Here is an 18,773-nt window from a genome sequence, read left to right as displayed (position 1 = left end):
GCAACCTTTTTCTTGTCAGACAACTTGGCAGAAGGTTTTATTTCAATGTCTTGTTCCACGTATAAGAAAGAGTTGTCAATAGAAATTATATGAAACCTGTCGCAAGCAATATCTACTGTTGTTGAAGAACCTTCTCCAAACTCACCTACGTTTCCATAAGAAACAGCAGTTGTATATTCGTAAGTTCCAGGAACTATTTCTGACCTTCTAATGGCATTGTCGCATTCGTTATACCATTCGGAAACATTTCCATTCATGGCATCCAAAACTGTTGGCGTTATATTCTGAGCGGCGTACATTTCATATGAGTAAAAATATAGAATAGTTGGATTTATATGTCATAATAGAACCCACTCCGACCAAGCTTTACTTTCTTCCTGACTGAGTTTTTAACTCTTCTTTTTCCTTCATTGCCCTCTGCTTGAAGTTGTTGCATCTTTGCATTATGTTCATCTAGTATGTTGCAAATTTCCCATGTCCTTTTTGCCTTTTGGCTCTGGTCGCCCATCTCAGGTAACCTATATCCTAGAAAGAGTTTGTCATAGTCTGTATTTGAGTCTTCGCGTATTGTTTGCATGACTCTTTCCTGAGTTTCTGGTTCAAGCTCTTCAAACAGAGCTTGTCCATATGGAATAAGCTCGTTTCCAAATATATGTTTTTGTAGCCATTCTGGTTTTCTTTCCATGTTACCAACTATATCTTTTGTGAATGGGAAAGCTTTTACCCAATCTTTCAGTCTTGCGTCGTTTATTTCTGTAGTTGGTTTTATTTTGTCAAGGAACATGTTTTTCAATACTAACATTTCATTTGGTACTGTCCATTTGAGTTTTCTTAAATATTCATCCCTTCTCGGTTCATTGTCTGCAAAGTAAGTTTTTATGACATTTTGTAAACTTTCATTTGCAAGGTCATGTACAATAGGTTCTCTTCCTTCTCTCTCCCTAACTTTCTTTCTAAACTCTTCACCAAATATACCATCTTTATGGTTCTGTGTAGTTCTTTGAGATAAATGTTCTAGAACGTCAGGTGTTATATTTCCATCAGCCATGTTCATTTCATACTGGTCCAAAATATCTGCATCTTTCATATCTTTCAATGGCATTAAAGCCGCGCTTAAAATACCAGCTATATCTGGTTCACCATTGACTTCCATTGCGTCTACAACTTCTTGGAATTGTGGTTGTAAGTTTATGAACCACCTATCCGGGTTAGCTTTATGACCCCATCTCATTGTAGTTCCATCGTCTGCAGAAACAAAAGTAGGTTTGTTTCCATCTTGGTTAGGTTCTGAATGAACTTTAAACAATGTTTCATTTCTATATGTTTTCTTGAAATTTAACCTTTTATCTTCACCGAGTTCATCCGAAGATTGAACGTTAAATGCTCGTAAGTAAAAAGGGTTGTTGTATTTGTGTACATTTTCTTTCAGTACTTTCATTCTATGCTGGATATTTTCATCTGATGTTGGAGTCTTTTGTATGTCGGCAAACATTTTTCGATATTCTTCTACTATGTCAGCCGAATTTTTTTTAGACTCTTGGAAATATTCCATATTCTCCGCATACTCTTGTTGAGGGTCAAGATTTTTCGGCTGTTCCAAATCTTCATCTAGTTCTGTGAAGTTAGTTTCCAAAGGAAGGACTTGTTCGTTTCCTTCAGGCTCTTCTAGCTGTTGTTGCTGAACTATTTCTTCCATGTCTGGTTGTATCTGAACTAGTTCTTCCTGTGGAGTTTCTTGTACCTCATCTGCTGGCATTTCATATATTCCGAGACCGTTTTCAACAATTTCCCTATCTACGTCATCCGCATTCATAAGCTTTTGTTCTTTCGTTCCGTCTCCTTTTTTTACGCGTTTCATGACGAAAGTTGAATTGTCATTTAGCTCTGACATCAAATATCTCGGAGTAAATTCGTTCATGTCATTTGGATGATATGCTATTAAATCATATCCCTTAGCGAGCTTGTATTTTCCAGGTTTGAGATTATATCCTTTTTGGTGCTGAGCCATAAAGCTAAATAGGTTCGGGTCAGTATTTCCATCCTTGAACTTTCCAATAGCTTCTTTATATCTGTCACTAAAGTCAACAGTATCTGGGAAACCACACTCTTCTTTAAGCATTTTTAAGAATTCTTGGTTTCCTTGTTCTCTACTTCTTTTATGTCCTTGCTCTGTTTGTGGTTGTTGTTGTGCAGGGTTTTGAACTGTTGGTTGTGGTTGTTGTTGTGCAGGGTTTTGAACTGTTGGTTGTGGTTGTTGTTGTGCAGGGTTTTGAACTGTTGGTTGTTGTGTTGGTTGTTGTGTTGGTTGTTGTGTTGGTTTTGGTGCATGCCTATGTCTGTGTCCATGTGACGATGTAAATGTTTTAGGTAGTCCTGGTGCAGGTGCTTCTCTTGGAGGGTTTGGTGGTATATAAATTCCAACAGCTGGTATATAAGTTCCACCAGCTGGCACATATGTTCCATCTGCAGCATAGTGTCCTACCTGACTTTTCGTTCTTAAGAAAGCATTTACTAGGTCTGTTTTGGTCTGTTGTAACTCTTTTTCTTGACTTTCCACAACAGTTGCTCTAACGGCGTCATAGGCACTTTGAACTGCCTGTCTCGTTGCTGCATCTGTTATTTTCGTCATATTTTGTGCTACTTCTTTTAACTCTTTGTCGAAACCTTCAGACTTCAGTTTCTTTCCAGATGAGAAGTCGTTCACTTGTTTCACCTTACTATGAAGAGCTTCGAAAGCGTTCTTAAAGTCAGCATTTGTTAAAGCTTCATTTGAACTATCTTCATCCGCTTGTATTTTTGTCCTTATTGACCCTATAAGCTGGGCTGCTTTAGCGTTGGCTTGGGCATCTAACCAGTCATTGTTAGCTTTTATATATTCTGCGCTTTTCATTGCCTTTTGCATGGCTGCGTCGTTATTTTTACTTTCTTGTGCTAAGTTTTCATACTGTACGGTTTGGTTTTGCAACTGTAAAAGTTTTTCTGCCTTTACATTTGCTTCAACTTCTTTTTTATACTCATCGCTATCCATATATGTCTTCAGGGCTTTTTGTTTTATCTCTTCATCTTTCAGTACTTTATATTGAGTAGTATGGTTTTTCAAATTTATGACATCTTGTTCCATTTTTGCTACTTCTGCTGCTTTTTCTGACACTTTTTTCGCATATTCCTCTGTACTTAGTTCTTTCAGTTGTTCTTCTTTCTTCTTTCTTCTTTCTCTACGTTTAACTCATTGAGTTTCTTTGTGTGTCTGTCATATTCTAGTTTCTTTTCGTTTTCACTTATTTGCTTCTGTATGTCTATGTTTGACTTTTTGACATCTGTTATTTGATTTTTGAGTGAACTCAAATTCATTTGACTTTGAGGGTTATATGCTGTTCCGTCTGCAGCTCCACCATAGCCTGCCATTTTCGCTAAAAGTGCCGCTCTTAAACCTCCACTCTGTGCACCAAGAACTCGGTTTAAAAGCATAGGATTGCTTGACATTTGTTGCAACATAGTGGGGTCATTCAGCATTTGTTGTTGCAACTGTTGTTGTGGTGTTAGTCTTACTATTGGATGTTTCAATGCTCTCTTCCTCTTACGTATATTCTTACGTAGCTTACGTGGCATTTTAAGTGAAGTTAAAAAGCGGCTTTTGACAGATGTTTTATTGTGACTTCTTCGTAAAGACTTTGTTGAGATTTCTTCGTAAATGAGTGTAAATGACCCAAAAATATATTTTAGGGTAGAAGGTTAGATATAACCTCTTTTCTAACCTCTTTTCTACCCTCTTGAATTTTCATGAATTTCTTCGTAAAGACTTTGTTAAGACTTCTTCATCTAATTTCTCATGAACTTTCTTGTCTATGTTTTGTTAAGACTTCTTCGTAAAGACTTTGTTGAGATTTCTTCGTAAATGAGTGTAAATGACCCAAAAATATATTTTAGGGTAGAAGGTTAGATATAACCTCTTTTCTAACCTCTTTTCTACCCTCTTGAATTTTCATGAATTTCTTCGTAAAGACTTTGTTAAGACTTCTTCGTAAAGACTTTGTTAAGACTTCTTCATCTAATTTCTCATGAACTTTCTTGTCTATGTTTTGTAAAGACTTCTTCGTAAAGACTTTGTTGAGACTTCTTCGTAAATGAGTGTAAATGACCCAAAAATATATTTTAGGTGAAGAGGTGAGATTTCACCTCTTTTTTCACCTCTTTTTTCACCTCTTTTCTAACATGGTCTAAAACATACAAAACTCATGAAATTTCATACGGAATTCAGCAAAAATATATTTTATGTTAGAATGTTAGATCTAACATGTTTTCTAACATGTTTTCTAACATGGTCTAAAACATACAAAACTCATGAATTTTCATGAATTTCTTCGTAAAGACTTTGTTGAGACTTCTTCGTAAAGACTTTGTTGAGACTTCTTCATCTAATTTCTCATGAACTTTCTTGTCTATGTTTTGTCAAGATTTCATCGTAAAGACTTTGTAAAGATTTCATCGTAAAGACTTTGTTGAGATTTCTTCATCTAATTTCTCATGAACTTTCTTGTCTATGTTTTGTAAAGATTTCATCGTAAAGACTTTGTTGAGATTTCTTCGTAAATGACCCTAGTAGTATATTTTTGGTGTAAATTTCATGAAAATTCAAGAGGTGAGAAAAGAGGTGAAAAAACAGGTGAAATCTCACCTCTTCACCTAAACTTTATTTTTGGGTCATTTACACTCATTTACGAAGAAGAAATCTTGACAAAACATTTACGAAGAAGTCTTGACAAAACATTTACGAAGAAATCTTGACAAATTCAAGAGGTGAGAAAAGAGGTTAGAAAAGAGGTTAGATCTAACATTCTAACATAAAATATATTTTTGGGTCATTTACACTCATTTACGAAGAAGAAATCTTGACAAAGTCTTTACGAAGAAGTCTTAACAAAGTCTTTACGAAGAAATCTTGACAAAACATTTACGAAGAAGTCTTGACAAAACATTTACGATGAAATCATGAGTTTTCTACGATGTTAGAAAACATGTTAGAAAACATGTTAGATCTAACATTCTAACATAAACATTATTTTTGTCTGATTTTACGAAGAAGTCTTGACAAAACATTTACGAAGAAGTCTTGACAAAACATTTACGATGAAATCATGAGTTTTCTACGATGTTAGAAAAGAGGTTAGAAAAGAGGTTAGATCTAACATTCTAACATAAAATATATTTTTGTCTGATTTTACGAAGAAGTCTTGACAAAACATTTACGATGAAGAAGTCTTGACAAAGTCTTTACGAAGAAGTCTTGACAAAACATTTACGATGAAGAAGTCTTGACAAAACATTTACGAAGAAGTCTTGACAAAACATTTACGATGAAGAAGTCTTGACAAAACATCCTCAGGGCTAGAAGGCACGAAGTGCCTGGAAGCCCCACTACCTTTTTTTTTTTTTTTTTTTTTTTTTTTTCCCCATTTAGAGCTTCTGAATTTTATTCATAATTTCATCAGATATTTTGTTATTTTTAAATAAGAGAACAACTGAATACCAAATCATTTAGTTAATTTGTCTGAATTATTAGATAAAAAAACATTTTTTAAAAATTTTATTAAAAAATATCTAATTTATTTAATTCCTATAATTTAATAGATAATCTGATTACTCTGGACCCTGGCGTTCCATTTCATCAAGATCGTCGTTAGCATTGGCGTCGTTGCCCATTTCTTCCATCTGTTGCTGGAGTAATTGAGCTTCCTTCTGGCTGATTGCCTTTGGAGCCTCCTTGATATTGAAGCGGCCACCAACAGCGGTGATTTTCTCTTCAATAATCTCAAGGCACTTGTTAAGAATTTCAATACCTTGTTCAGCGCCGAGGGTGTTAAGGGCAGCTGAGTAAACAGGAGGAGCAATAACAGAGATAGAAAGGCTAGAGTCTGGAGCGGCTTCGTAGCCAGCAACAAGAGCTTCACGAAGAGCATCGACACCGGCCTTTGTAAGAACTTCAGCTTCGAATGTAGAGTGAATACGGAGTTCCTGTGGTGTGAACATTCTCTGAATTTGGGTGCGAATTGATTCCTTGACCTCAGCAGAAATTTGAAGGTCATCAAGAATTTCTGGCTTTGTATTTGATTGCTGGAGGGCTTGATAAGCATTTCCGTATTCCTTTGTGAGTGGGTGAGCAATTGTCTGAACTAATTCTTCAAGTGGGACCTTGCATTGTGTAGATGCAAAAGCAAGAAGATTCATAAGGTTCTTATAATCATTATAACGCTTTTCGTTGGCTGCAATTTCTTCTTCCTTTAAGCCTTGACGAGTTAAATCCATATTTCCTTTTTCTACGTCGACTGTTGTAACCATAGCTGTATCAACTTTACCAACTCTGATTGTTTTTGGTACTTTTCTGGATTTTCTTGTTGTGAATTGGCCAAGAGGGATCATACCTTCGCGATTTGAGTATTCGAGAAGTTGGACCCAAATACCGAGCTCATCGACACGGGTGATCTTGACCATAACTTTATCTGATGGGTTTGGGAGATCATTTGGATACCAGTTGACTGAATGGATGTTTGGTGTTGCCATTTTTTCAAAAATTGGTTTTTTCCATTCAAAAAAAATTTTTTTTATTGGTCTAGCCAGACCATGAATGCAGACAAAAATTTTCGCCTCCTTATTTAATTACCAAATTACTTGATATATGGACATTATTAAAAAAGCAAATCGAGCACTAAATTCGGAAAATTAATTTTAATCCAAAATTTTACTTGAGTGTTTGAGCAAATAACATGAGATATAGCATTGATGTGGATACTTTATATATAAATCACTAAGTTCCTATATCAAGAACTCTAATAATCTGGGAGAACATATATTTTTTTATTGAAGATTACAAAGTGTATCTGAAATAGTTATCCACACGATTATTTAAATGTGTTCAGATGGAATGCTATAACAATACGATTGTTTTAAGATAATCATCAAATTACTGCTTGAATACTGAAATTCGAACTAAAAATGGTTCTCAAGTGCGTTTTTAGAACAGAAAATGTGATATATATTATGCAAATGCTTCGTTCAAAGAAACTAAGAAGAAATGATATCATATTATACTTCTAATTCAAGGCATTTTTGCAGAAAACATGAATTCTGATTACAAATATGTGCCAATTTCTTTCCTTTTGGATAAAACTAAATGACGTAGTACTCTGTTATCATACTCTGGTTGCTTTCTAAAAAATATGAAACTCCAATAGTTTAAGCGTTGATTTGAAACATATTATTGCTGAAATTCTACAAGATCAAGCTGGCATACCATTTATGAGCTCGAATACTATCAAGAGAGTTTAATATATAGGGTGTCCAAAGGTGCGTTTAGCACAGCGCTCTATATGAGACTATTAAAGGAGATATATGCTGATTATAAATATATAATAAAAAATATGAATATATGTATATGATGAGTAAGTTGTATTTTGGCGCCATGCCGGGATATAAAATGAATTTTGAGACAAGAGGCGGTTTCGCGGGAAATTTTGGCGGGATTTTTTTCATTTTTTTAATGAATCATAAAGAAAACATCCTCGCTCTTGCAAAAAAATGCAAAGACTGTAAAAAATCTACGAGACATTGGTAAAATGCTTCGGTATGGATGCTCCTAGCTATTCCACTGTAACGTATCATGTTAGGATGTATCACTTCATGAACAAAAAGGCGCCCATCATAAAAATTGACAAAAAATCGCCGGATCAAAGAAAAATCAAAGCAATTCTTCAAGTGCTAGATGAAGACCCAAGAGCATCACTCAGAAGAATAGAGGAGATGACAAAGATACCACGTACAACAGTCAGTTATTATCTGCACAATTATTTGAACTACAAACTAGCGTATACACGTTGGGTTCCGCACAACCTTAATTCAGTTCAAAAAAAATCTAGAGTCCAATCTTCGAAAGAGCTCCTCTCTATATTGCGTGCGTATCAATCCAAGAAGTTTCGCTTTTTAGTAACAGGGGACGAGTCTTGGTTTCAATATGCAACAGAAGCCAAAATCATGTGGATCCCGAAGGATGAAAATCCGCAAACATTCCCGAAGAAAAAAATTGACACACCAATGATTATGTTGTCGGTTTTTTGGGGCGTGAATGACATCATCGCAATTGATATTCTTCAAAAACCTAATACGATGAATGCTCAGTATCTAATTGACAATGTTCTTACTCAAATTATCAATTCTGATGAGTTTGAGAAATCCAAACAACAAAAACAAAAGTTTGCAATTCATTTTGATAATTCAAGAGTTCACAAAAGTCATAAGGTAATGAATTACTTGGTGGAAAACAATGTCAAAGTTGTTCCAAACCCAATTTATTCACCTGATATTGCACCCTCTGACTTTTATTTATTCGGCACGCTAAAAAAGAGAGCTGAAGGACGCGAATTCGCGAGTCCAGATGATCTTGAAAATTTTGTAAGAGAGCAATTTGAGCAATTTTCTCATGATGATTTAAAGCGTGTCTTTCAAGCCTGGATCGATCGCTGCGAACGCGTGATTGAATCCAATGATGATTATATTTAAATAAACTTTATATATATGTAACTTGTTTATTTCTATTCGCAGTATTCAGGTTTGTGCTAAACACACCTTTGGACACCCTATATTATCACTATTTACATTTCTATATCAATATCCCGAAATGAAAAGCTATCAAAGAATTCAGCTCAAAAGTGGAAGGCATCATCAAAGAAACATTGAGTTCATTATAAGTATGCCATTCTAGCATTCAAATATATTACACATGCCATTTCAGCATTAAAATTGGAAGGAAAGCAATTGAATTAGTAAAAAGGCTAAGATATTTTGCACTTATTAACCAAAGAATTGCATAACTACTTGTTACAATGAAATAGTTAACAAGTATCAATAAATCCAAAATATTCATGATACGTCGTTCAAACCAGATAATTGTCAAAAGCCAGAACTTTGACACAACTTTTACATTACATTGAAACTAGAAACAAGTATGTATTATAGAATAGACTTTGATTATGACTTAAAATTTATACAATTATTGCATTATTTACTTTATTCAGCTTGATAATAATGTATTAAAAGCCAAATTATATAATTATTTACTATTTTTGTTCAAATACCGAACAGAAGGTGATTCAAAATTAATCGCATGAAATTGAACGAAAAATATTCAAATTTCAGAAAACATGAAAACATTATTTAATAAAGCACTTAAAATTAAAAATAAAATGCATCAAATTCTTCAATTTGATCAAAATCATATGATTCGAATACTTCAAATGCATTAGGTGATTCATATTCAGAATTTACTCGATCCCCTAAAGATCTATCAACTTCTTTGTGTGTTTGCACCGTTTTATTCTTCTTTTGATCTAATGAGAGAGAAAGAACATTTGATAAGTTTGCACCATATCGCATGAGCTTTCTATACTGAAATTTGAGCGAAATTTCCGTTCTATTATTAAAGAATAAAGATATAATTCTCCATTTATGTCCGATTTCATCAACTTTTTGTAACAAAAGAAAGTTTTCTAAACTGGAAAATTTGTTTTTGTTTATTCCCTTCTGTAGATAGAATAACCATCTATCTTTGCATTGTCTTGGATTTTTTGTTTTCATTTGATTTGCAACGTAACTCCAATCTATCTCATTATTACTGTTATATGTTTTTTCTATAATATTCCTAAGCTTTTCATCTTCTTCTTAAGTGAACAGAATTCGAGGCATATTGAGAAAAAAATAATGTACTCAAAATTGATTGAATGCGATCAACGGTTTTTATATCGAATTTTGATAATTTTTGATCGTAACGTATTTTTTATGAAGCATTCTTCTAGCACATGGCCTTATAATTTAGTTCTAAGCAATTGTTCATTATCATCATCGGAAAATTGAAAGTAATTTTCAATTTTTGAATGTAATTATTATCAGTGTTATTTTAATCACATTACAATGATAAACCAATAATAATACTTTTTCAATTCTGTTTTGAATTTTGACCGAAATGTTAAACTTTTAACAGAAAATGTATTTATGATGGGTGCTTGGTCACATTTCAATGTAGACACTTATGTTCATGTCCAGAGCAGTTATTTATTCATAAATGTCGTAACTGTACGCTCAATTTTATTAAAGTCATGACTTATATGGTAAATTGTTAAATTCAAGAGTCAAATCAATCAAAAAGCATATTGTTATACAGATTTTGCAATTATTTCAATTATATCGCATTATTTGAAATATTTCAAAAAAATCCAAATGAAATATTGTGAGCATGCCATTAATCTATTATCAATATGATTTAGAATTTTGTCTTATACAAACTTTAAAATTTAAATAACTATTCGTAAAGAATTAAAATCAAAATGTTAAAACCAAGTATAAATGGCCAATATTACATCATTTATCATATTCATTGCATATTGATAGATCAATTCACCTCATAATTTTGTTATTAAACAAAGAAAAGTAATGAAATTTCATAAATTATTATTCCAAAATTAATTATCTGAAAAATAATATAATGGTACATCAAAATCTAAGTGAATAATTCTATTCGATATGCTGGCAATAAATTTTTTCAATCTTGAATTAAAATTATCTTTGTTTGAAACTATGAATTCGTTAAATATATATATAACTATCTATTCCATCATAAATTGCATATCCACTGTTATTTTGACGATTAACAATTGGAATTTTGGGAAATTCTCTAAAATAATTTTTTTAAATCATGAATTGACATGAAAACATGCCTGATATAGTTGACTGTGAAATCATATCATTTGTTAAACTCAAATTTAAGAATGTTTGAATTGAAAATTAAGAAATTTAAGCATAATTGTATTTTACTTGATTGCTGTTTTTCAATAGGCATTATACTTGATAATATATAAGGGTTTCGTTTTGCGAAAAAAACGTACAATACGCAATTTCGCTAAAAAAACATTTAGCTAGCAATTTCGACCTTTGACTCCACTCAAGACGTCACTTTTTTAATTTTGCGGTATCATATTTTTGGAAAATCTTTATGAATATTATATAAAAAGTCTCTTTAATATCTATATTTCATATTTTTATCGATTTTTAAAGTTTTTGCGAAAAATATTCAATTATTTTTGCTATTTGGTCGGGGAAATGTCAGATTTGCGACATTTTCTGATATGATATTCAGATTCTACGTTGATAATAATGCTTATAGAACCCTCTTGCTATTGTGTCAAAATTGCGAAACCGATAGCAAAAATATCTCGCAATATCAAAATTGAGATATTGAGTGAATTATGCATTATAGAGATTAAAAATCTGATTTGTGAAAACATCTCATCAGTTTCTAGCTAATTCAAAAATCTTTACTATCTTATTCGATTAAAATGAAAAGGGAATAGTTTCATTATGCTTTAAATGACAGCCTTATAATATAATCATAGTTTTCGCTCAATATGCAGCATTTTTTTTTCGAAATCTATGGTCAATATCCTAAATACTGATTGCTTTGCATTCATATCTCTTACATTTTCTATACCCACATCACTATTCATTGCTATTCCTATCTTTTTCATTTTTGTTTGTTTCTCATAATTTCTCAAAAAACATGATAACTTGATATTTGTAAATATCATACTTTATAACGTAAATAAGAACTTGACCTATTAAGAAAAGCAGTAATGAAAAGAAAATCTGAAATTCATAAAAATTACAAGTTTCTGATGACAATTAGCTTAATTAAACCAGGTACAAGATTATATAATTGTATTTTCTATCCAATTATCCATATAATATCTTATCCAGAAAAAATAACTTGATCAATACCAAATGATTTTTTAACTAGTAAATAAAGTATTTTCTTTACACACACATTGTATATCATAGTTTTTTTTTTGGTTTCGCAAAACATCCAAAAACAAATATGCTATAAAAGTGACAATTTTAGCAAAACGAAACCCTTATAATATAACTTATTTCAAGTTATTCAAGGTATAAGAATTTGTGAAACGATGGAAAATTTCTGAAAAAAATGAATATAAAAAAAGTTGAAATTGAAACTCATTTTTAATATAAACTACATTTTTTAAAAATTGAAAATTGTCTGCCAATTCAAAAATTAAATCTGACAATACATTCATTATTATCATTAACAATCATACTTTCATATTTAAATAAATTTTTCTTTCCTAAATTTTTCAGTTTTTTTTTGAAAGGGGCTTTTCTTTGAAAATTTTATCACTTCAAAAAACATAATGATGAACGAAATAAGAGACCCTGATTTTGTAATAGATATAATCGGAGCTTCTTTATCACGGGATGATGAGGAAGAAAGAGAAGAAGCAGGATTAATTGTGAAAATTAAACAATTTTTCACCAAACCTGATGGTGAAAGGTCGTACCGTACAATTTTAAATCATGCTTTATCAACTTTCTTATTGTCCAAACCAATTAAAGTTGGAACTACACAACTCTATGAATTAATCGAAAAAGTTACAATTCAAACTTCAAATCCAGAAGAAAGTCAATTTCCGACAGAACCAGTCAATACTGAACTCTCCAGAGGATTTTGCATTAGTTTACCTGAACTTGGAGATTTTATAATTTCTCACGATGGAAATATCATTATTAATGGCAATGAAAACATGAAAGATAAAACAGTTGAAATAATATCTCCTAATCAGGTTGTTCTGCAAAATGTTCCACAGTCAAATTTAATTATTGAGGCAACAGCGGTACTTGTTTTAGACGAATCTAACATTCAACTCAATAGTTTAACTGTTTCACACTCGAACTATTCTCCTTACGAATATGCATTCTTGATTTTAAATCCAAATGCATCGCTTATAGTGGAAAAACTATTTCTCGATAAAACAATAGTTCATAACATTGGAGAGTTATATGTTGATTCTATTATCTCTAACAGTGGTACAATTATTAATTCCTGTAATGTTTTTTGTGATCGAATTGATAATCTTACTTATTATTATGGATCAAATGATTCTACATTGGTTGGATATGGAAATCTGTCAATCCTATCCAAATATTTAACTAATAATGGTAAAATCAGTGGCGAAAATGTTAGTCTTACAGTTTCTCAAGTTATTCACAATCATGGTGAGATCATTTCTCAAAAAGATATGAAGATTACTTCAATTGCTCAAACACTCAATGAAGGAACTTTAGAAAGCTCAAATGGAAAAATCACATTTTGCGGTGATACATTTTCTTCAACTAATAACAGTAGTATTAGGGCAAAAATTACTAAATTCCTAACTAATTTCACAATACTAAATGGAAACTTAAGAACTAACACATCAATATTCAACAACAATGTCCAACTTTATTCTGAACTCACAGTTCAACATGCTGAAGTCAGAGGAATTTTATTTAATTTCAGCATCTTCATTGCAAATGGCACAATTTCATTTCTTGGAGAAAAAACAGTTCTGATAAATTCTGGTATAGTTCATGCCCAAAAGATCATAAGTGAGGCAGAAGAATGCCTTATTTCTGATCGAATAGAAAAGCTTGAAAATATTCCACAAATGGAGAAAATTACAAATGAAAATTGTTTTATCTCATGTTGTGAACTCAATGTCAGATCCACTTTGCAGATCGAGGCAAAATTCGATGAAATTGATCAGATATCAGTTTTCAAAGATGGCAAACTAAATATCACAGAAGACTCAAGTATTAATCATCTTAAGTCATTGTTCAACCATGGAAAATCAGTTTTGATGAAAGCATCTCCAGATTTGAAATATATAATGAATTCTCCAGATGCTTACCTTTATCTTGATTCAAATACAACATATGAAAATATAGAAGATATTTCAGAAATCTTAGGCGAATCAGTTATAGGTGATAGATTTCCCAAAATTATTGATCTTTATCTAAATAGATCAACAACAATGACACTCTTACACGGAGATGAATTTATCAATATCAAGAGTATTTTCATTCTCAAGAAATCATCCTTAATGATGTCACTTACAAAATATACTCAATTAGAAAACATCCAAACTGATGGAGTTCTTATTTTGACAAAGGACAGTGATGGAAATTACAAAGGTGATCCAAAAATAGTCCATGATTTTCCAAAGCTTTATTATTTAGGTTCAGTAGATTCGACATTAGAACTTCAAGATGATGTTATCTTTCACATTGGAGAGATAAACAATTGTGGAACAATCAGATCAGACAACAATATTCACATTTATGTTCCAAAAGAACTTATTAATAGATATGGAACAAAAGCATTTGCAAAGCGTTTCACATTTCATTTTTCATGTTGCATAATTTTCACAGAAGATTCAAACATCCCTGATTTCTTAGGCTGCAATGAAGTAGTCTTTGATATCAAAGATATCTTCTTTAAAGGATTTGGAATTTCAACACATTTGATAATTAATGCAGAAAGAGTTCAAATTCAAGAGAAATCAATTAACTATTTCTATAGCTTGGATATTCGTGCAAAAAGTATTCTTATATTAGGACATCTCAACATTCTTGAACATTTCAACTGTAATTGTGATATATTTAAATCATACAAAGGAACCATTCAAACATTCCAAACTATTAAGATCAAATGTAATGAATTCATCAATGAATGTGAAGGAATGAGATTACCACTCGATTATGAATATCTCATTGTCCGTCCAGAAAAGGAAATTCCATTTTTGGTTCCTCAATTTTATGCATCACTTATGAGCCTTGGAGGTGTTGAAGTCGAGTGCAACAGGGCTACCAATCTTTATGCAACAATATATGGAAAGAACTTTGCAATGATCAATTCCAAAGAAAAACTTGTCAATTTTGCTGGATTTATTATCTCAGAGGGATTTATTGATATCAAAACAGGAAATTTATTCAATGCAAAGCTTGAATATCAATTTAAATTTGATCAATTTCCATATTATACTCGTGGAACGATATCTTCCCTTGGCCAGATCTCAATTCAAATGAAAGAGTTAGATGGCGTTGGAAGTATAGTATCGAATCAGGATGTTATAATAAATGGAAGAAAGCTCCTCAGTGAAGGTTCTATTGTTGCAAATAATATTGTTCGCCTTGATATCACCAGGGTGAGTTTCAATGAATTGAATATCAAAGCAAAGAATATTGATATCGAAACAAGGTTTTCTGCAATCCTTAAAGGGCGATTTGCTGAAAAGAAGGAGATCACTCCAAACGGATATTATGTTGATATTACTGGAATGGCGATGAATATGAGCTTCATGCTTTTTGATGAACACATATTTGGACCGGACTATATTCATAAGAGATACATTCCAAAAAAGAATGAAATATCAGATTGTTCATTCACAGTCAAGTATCCATCAACATCGGCTATTAAAGGAACTGAAAAGAATCAAAAGGAATTCATTTCTTATATTCCAGACCTTTTAATGGCAAAAGTAATCGAATTGGTTCTTCGTCCATTCTATGGATTCAATAATAATCCGAAAAAGCAATATGATATCCTTCTTAAATTGGAAAAGAATGGAATTTGGCTCAAAAACCATCCAGATCCAGAGACTCTCGATATTGCATTGTTTTATAGTGACAAGTACACAGAAATTAATATTCTTGACAAAACAACTAACAATACGAGGACAATTCAAAGAAGACAGCCAATTTTAATGATTCCGTATGCTTTGGAACAAAAAGGAAACTTTATTAAAGCAGTTCAATCCTTAAGAATTGCAAGTGGTTGTAATATTACAATTCATCATGATCATAATATATCTGCCAAAAATTTGACTTTGGAAGCAGGTTCAAACATTATTATTGAGCCATCTGTTTCGAAAATTGAAAGTCATTCCATGTTTCATCATTACCAAAAAGATTCTGTTACCCCCGTAATAATAGACATTCCAGGTGATTTAGTTGTAATTGGAAAGAAAGGAATAGATAATAAAGCCGGTCAATTGGTTGCCAATAATATTGTTTTAAGGACAGATGGAGATATTAATGATCATTGTGTCGCAGAAAAGGAATTCAAGAAACAATGGATGTTTTTCTGTCCCAGTCGCACGATGGAAACAGAAAAACTTATTTGTTCACAATATCATGCAAAATGCGAGATTTTCAAAATTGCAAAGCATGGAAGTATCAATGAAAAAGCAACACAATTGTCTGCTGGCAAAAGGATTACATATGATACCATTAATCATAGATGTCAAGCTGAATTCGTTCACATTTATAATGCAGATAAATGGTCAAAGATTCATGTTGATGATCCTCATGGTTCTCTGATTCAAGCACCTGAAATTGTTTTACATACATTCAAGACAAGTTCTCTAGGTACACAAATGATTTTTGACAATTTAGAAGTTCATGGCGACATCGAGTTTAAGGGAGCAATCGGCAAGAAAATAACTGAGAAAATAAAAGTTAAAAGAAAAAGATTCCTTGGAGCAAGTGTTGGCAAAACGAAAATTACCATTAATTCCGATGAAGAAATATTTTTACCATCAGTGATTTTAGGAAAAGAAATAAATTGTATTGGAAAAGGTAACTTTCTTCTTGAAGGCGCAATAGGAGATATCCTTAAGCTGAATATTGGAAAGAAGAATTTAATAGACAAAGTTTATTTAAAGCATTCAAAATCTACTGTGAAAATTCATTCTTCAGGAATAATTACTCCAAAGATAAAAGCAGACCCACTCATTGATGCATGGAAAGAATTGCAAAACACTCATTCGATTCAAGATGGAGTCCCATCATTGTTAAATCTTGCATCTGTCTCTGTTCAAACAGCATCCCAATTTGTACAACTTGCCAATCTTTCGAAATTATCTGATCCAACACAATTCATTCTTCAAACTTTTTGTGGAAGATATATCTCAAGTTTTGGTTATCATAACATTTTAACAACAATCAACACTGAACAAACAACAGCTGTTCAATCTCATATGAAAGTTGGTGTTCTATTTGTTGATAATGATTTCACTCATCTTGAAGGAATTTGGGATGTTGATTCGGCAGAAATTTACACAAAAGAATTTTCGATGAAAGCTTCTCAAAATATAACTCAAACTCATGTTAAGAGCAAAGGGTTTTCCGTTATGTTTAGTCCATTAAATTTCCTGAAGTATGGAGGAATTGTTCCAGGATTGTCTGCAATGTGTTTGTTACCAATAGTAAATGGCTTTTATAATGGCAGTAAAAGCTATTTAAGTCAGAATGTTCCTGCTAAGTTCAATGCTAACCGCTTGCTCCTTCAGTGCAATAATGCTCTGATTTTGGGTTCTCAAGTGAAGGCAAAAATCGTTTCAATGCTTGTTTCTGGAAATTTAACAGTAGAAACATTTACAGATTTGTTCAAAGAGCACGCTCTTTCAGCAAGCATTACTTTGAATTGCTCTAAAATAATGGATGAAGTTAAGAACACAAGCCCCGATGTGAGAATTGGAAGAGAAGACAAAATTAACAAATACATTGATAATATTGCCAGTCTAGTAGGAACCGAAGAATTCTACTTTAAAGTAGGTTGTGACTTGATAAAAAGAAATGCATTTGTTGGATTGACACCAGCTGGACGAATTTGCAAAGAAGGTGAAGAAGAAATTGTTGCAAAGCAAATCATTGAAGAAAATGTTGAAGAAATCAAATACAAGAATCAACACGTCTTCAGGACTAATGCAAATGAACTTATCGGATTTATGGATTCTATAAATGAATTCAATGAAATCCGTGCCAAGCTTTCAGAAGCTGAACAGTGTGAAAAGGAGTCGCAGCAAAACAAGCAAGATGAATTGGAAAAGTTGAAGAGAAATATTGAAAAATTCAAGGAAATCAAAGAGAAACTTTCAAATGCTTGCAAAACATTTCGCAAAAGGATGAAAAATATTGCAACGGAGACAAAATCATTAACTGCAAGCAAAGAAACAATTGTTAAAAAAGATCAAGCCTTCACTCAAATCAAGCAAGAAGTAGACACAATTTCAAGCGAATTGAATCGCATTATAGAAGAATATAATGCATTTTCAAGCGTCATTCCTCAAAATCAGAAATCTTACTTTGATGAAACAATTAATGTTTTCAAACAGATTGGAAACAAAATTGTTGAATTCTGCCGCGTATATAATGATGTACGCGATAAAGGTGAAGCCTATATCCAGAATGCTGAATTATTCAATGATGACGAAGAAGTCGAATTCAGATATCAATTCAAGCAAGAACTTGTTGATCTTCCATTAGATGAAGAATATAATTTTTTTGTTGAAGTTTCAAGAGCAATGATTGATATCGCTGGAATATCTGCATATGCAGGATCTATATCAAAGTTCTCTAGACTCTCAAGAGCTCTTTCTCGACAAATAACTTCGAAAAATATAAACAAAAGATTACTTCGAACCCTTCATAGTCAATTTGAAGAAGCAGGTTTACTCACAAGAACAGGTCAATTGACACAAGAAGCAATTGATTCTTCCACACAAATCATAAAATTCTCCAAGTTGAAGAACGAAGCTCTCAAAAATGAGATGAACCTAATTAATGACAATCAAATGTGGTGCAAATACAAGACTAAGTCTGTTGAATTGTACAATGGCCAAAAGGCGCGAATTCACTATTACAAGAACAGTGAAACCGGTGAACTTTTCCTAAACCGTGATTTCAAAATAAAGTTGGGTGATGACAGTATCCCACTGAAGTGAACATCTTGTAATATGATTTTCTCCATTAATTTTTAATTTTATTAAATAATTTTTTATTAACACCTATTTTTTCTTGGATTTTAGTATAGAGACATATTTATAATTCAAATTAGTAGT

At 32.2% G+C, this 18,773-nt stretch overlaps 4 protein-coding genes and 2 pseudogenes across 6 annotated transcripts, besides 4 other annotated features; 2 read left to right on the top strand and 4 right to left on the bottom strand.

Annotated features, from left to right (window-relative positions):
* Positions 1 to 245: part of a mobile genetic element that runs on past the window's edge.
* An 86-nt stretch (positions 246 to 331) lies between these two features.
* On the bottom strand, positions 332 to 1,153 carry TVAGG3_0339920 (protein of unknown function, DUF4106 family; the record flags this gene model as incomplete). The annotated part of the gene is made up of 1 exon (XM_051230708.1): positions 332 to 1,153. One exon carries the CDS (start codon positions 1,151 to 1,153, stop codon positions 332 to 334), a length of 822 nt encoding a protein of 273 aa, XP_051100438.1.
* A 968-nt stretch (positions 1,154 to 2,121) lies between these two features.
* TVAGG3_0339910 (uncharacterized protein) lies at positions 2,122 to 2,346 on the bottom strand (the record flags this gene model as incomplete). Its single annotated transcript, XM_051230707.1, has 1 exon — positions 2,122 to 2,346. The coding sequence occupies one exon, from the start codon at positions 2,344 to 2,346 to the stop codon at positions 2,122 to 2,124; it is 225 nt and encodes a 74-aa protein (XP_051100437.1).
* Positions 2,347 to 2,973: 627 nt separating this feature from the next.
* TVAGG3_0339900 lies at positions 2,974 to 3,609 on the bottom strand (annotated as a pseudogene). The gene has a single exon. A coding segment is annotated over exon 1 (636 nt).
* A 1,937-nt stretch (positions 3,610 to 5,546) lies between these two features.
* TVAGG3_0339890 (negative regulation of translational initiation in response to stress) lies at positions 5,547 to 6,562 on the bottom strand (the record flags this gene model as incomplete). Its single annotated transcript, XM_001323584.2, has 1 exon — positions 5,638 to 6,558. The coding sequence occupies one exon, from the start codon at positions 6,556 to 6,558 to the stop codon at positions 5,638 to 5,640; it is 921 nt and encodes a 306-aa protein (XP_001323619.1).
* A 765-nt stretch (positions 6,563 to 7,327) lies between these two features.
* Positions 7,328 to 7,355: a terminal%2Cinverted (terminal inverted repeat of Mariner transposon ID:TVAGG3_0339870).
* Positions 7,328 to 8,630: a mobile genetic element.
* On the top strand, positions 7,424 to 8,550 carry TVAGG3_0339880 (annotated as a pseudogene). Its single transcript has one exon. A coding segment is annotated over exon 1 (1,127 nt).
* Positions 8,603 to 8,630: a terminal%2Cinverted (terminal inverted repeat of Mariner transposon ID:TVAGG3_0339870).
* A 3,615-nt stretch (positions 8,631 to 12,245) lies between these two features.
* Positions 12,246 to 18,656, top strand: TVAGG3_0339860 (uncharacterized protein; the record flags this gene model as incomplete). The annotated part of the gene is made up of 1 exon (XM_001323583.2): positions 12,246 to 18,656. One exon carries the CDS (start codon positions 12,246 to 12,248, stop codon positions 18,654 to 18,656), a length of 6,411 nt encoding a protein of 2,136 aa, XP_001323618.2.
* Between the last annotated feature and the right edge of the window lie 117 nt (positions 18,657 to 18,773).

The sequence above is a fragment of the Trichomonas vaginalis genome, chromosome V (assembly GCF_026262505.1).
Source record: "Trichomonas vaginalis G3 chromosome V, whole genome shotgun sequence".
NCBI classification, from domain to species: Eukaryota; Parabasalia; order Trichomonadida; family Trichomonadidae; genus Trichomonas; species Trichomonas vaginalis.
Note: the sequence above shows the minus strand (reverse complement) of the source record. Positions and strands in the feature narration are given on the sequence as shown.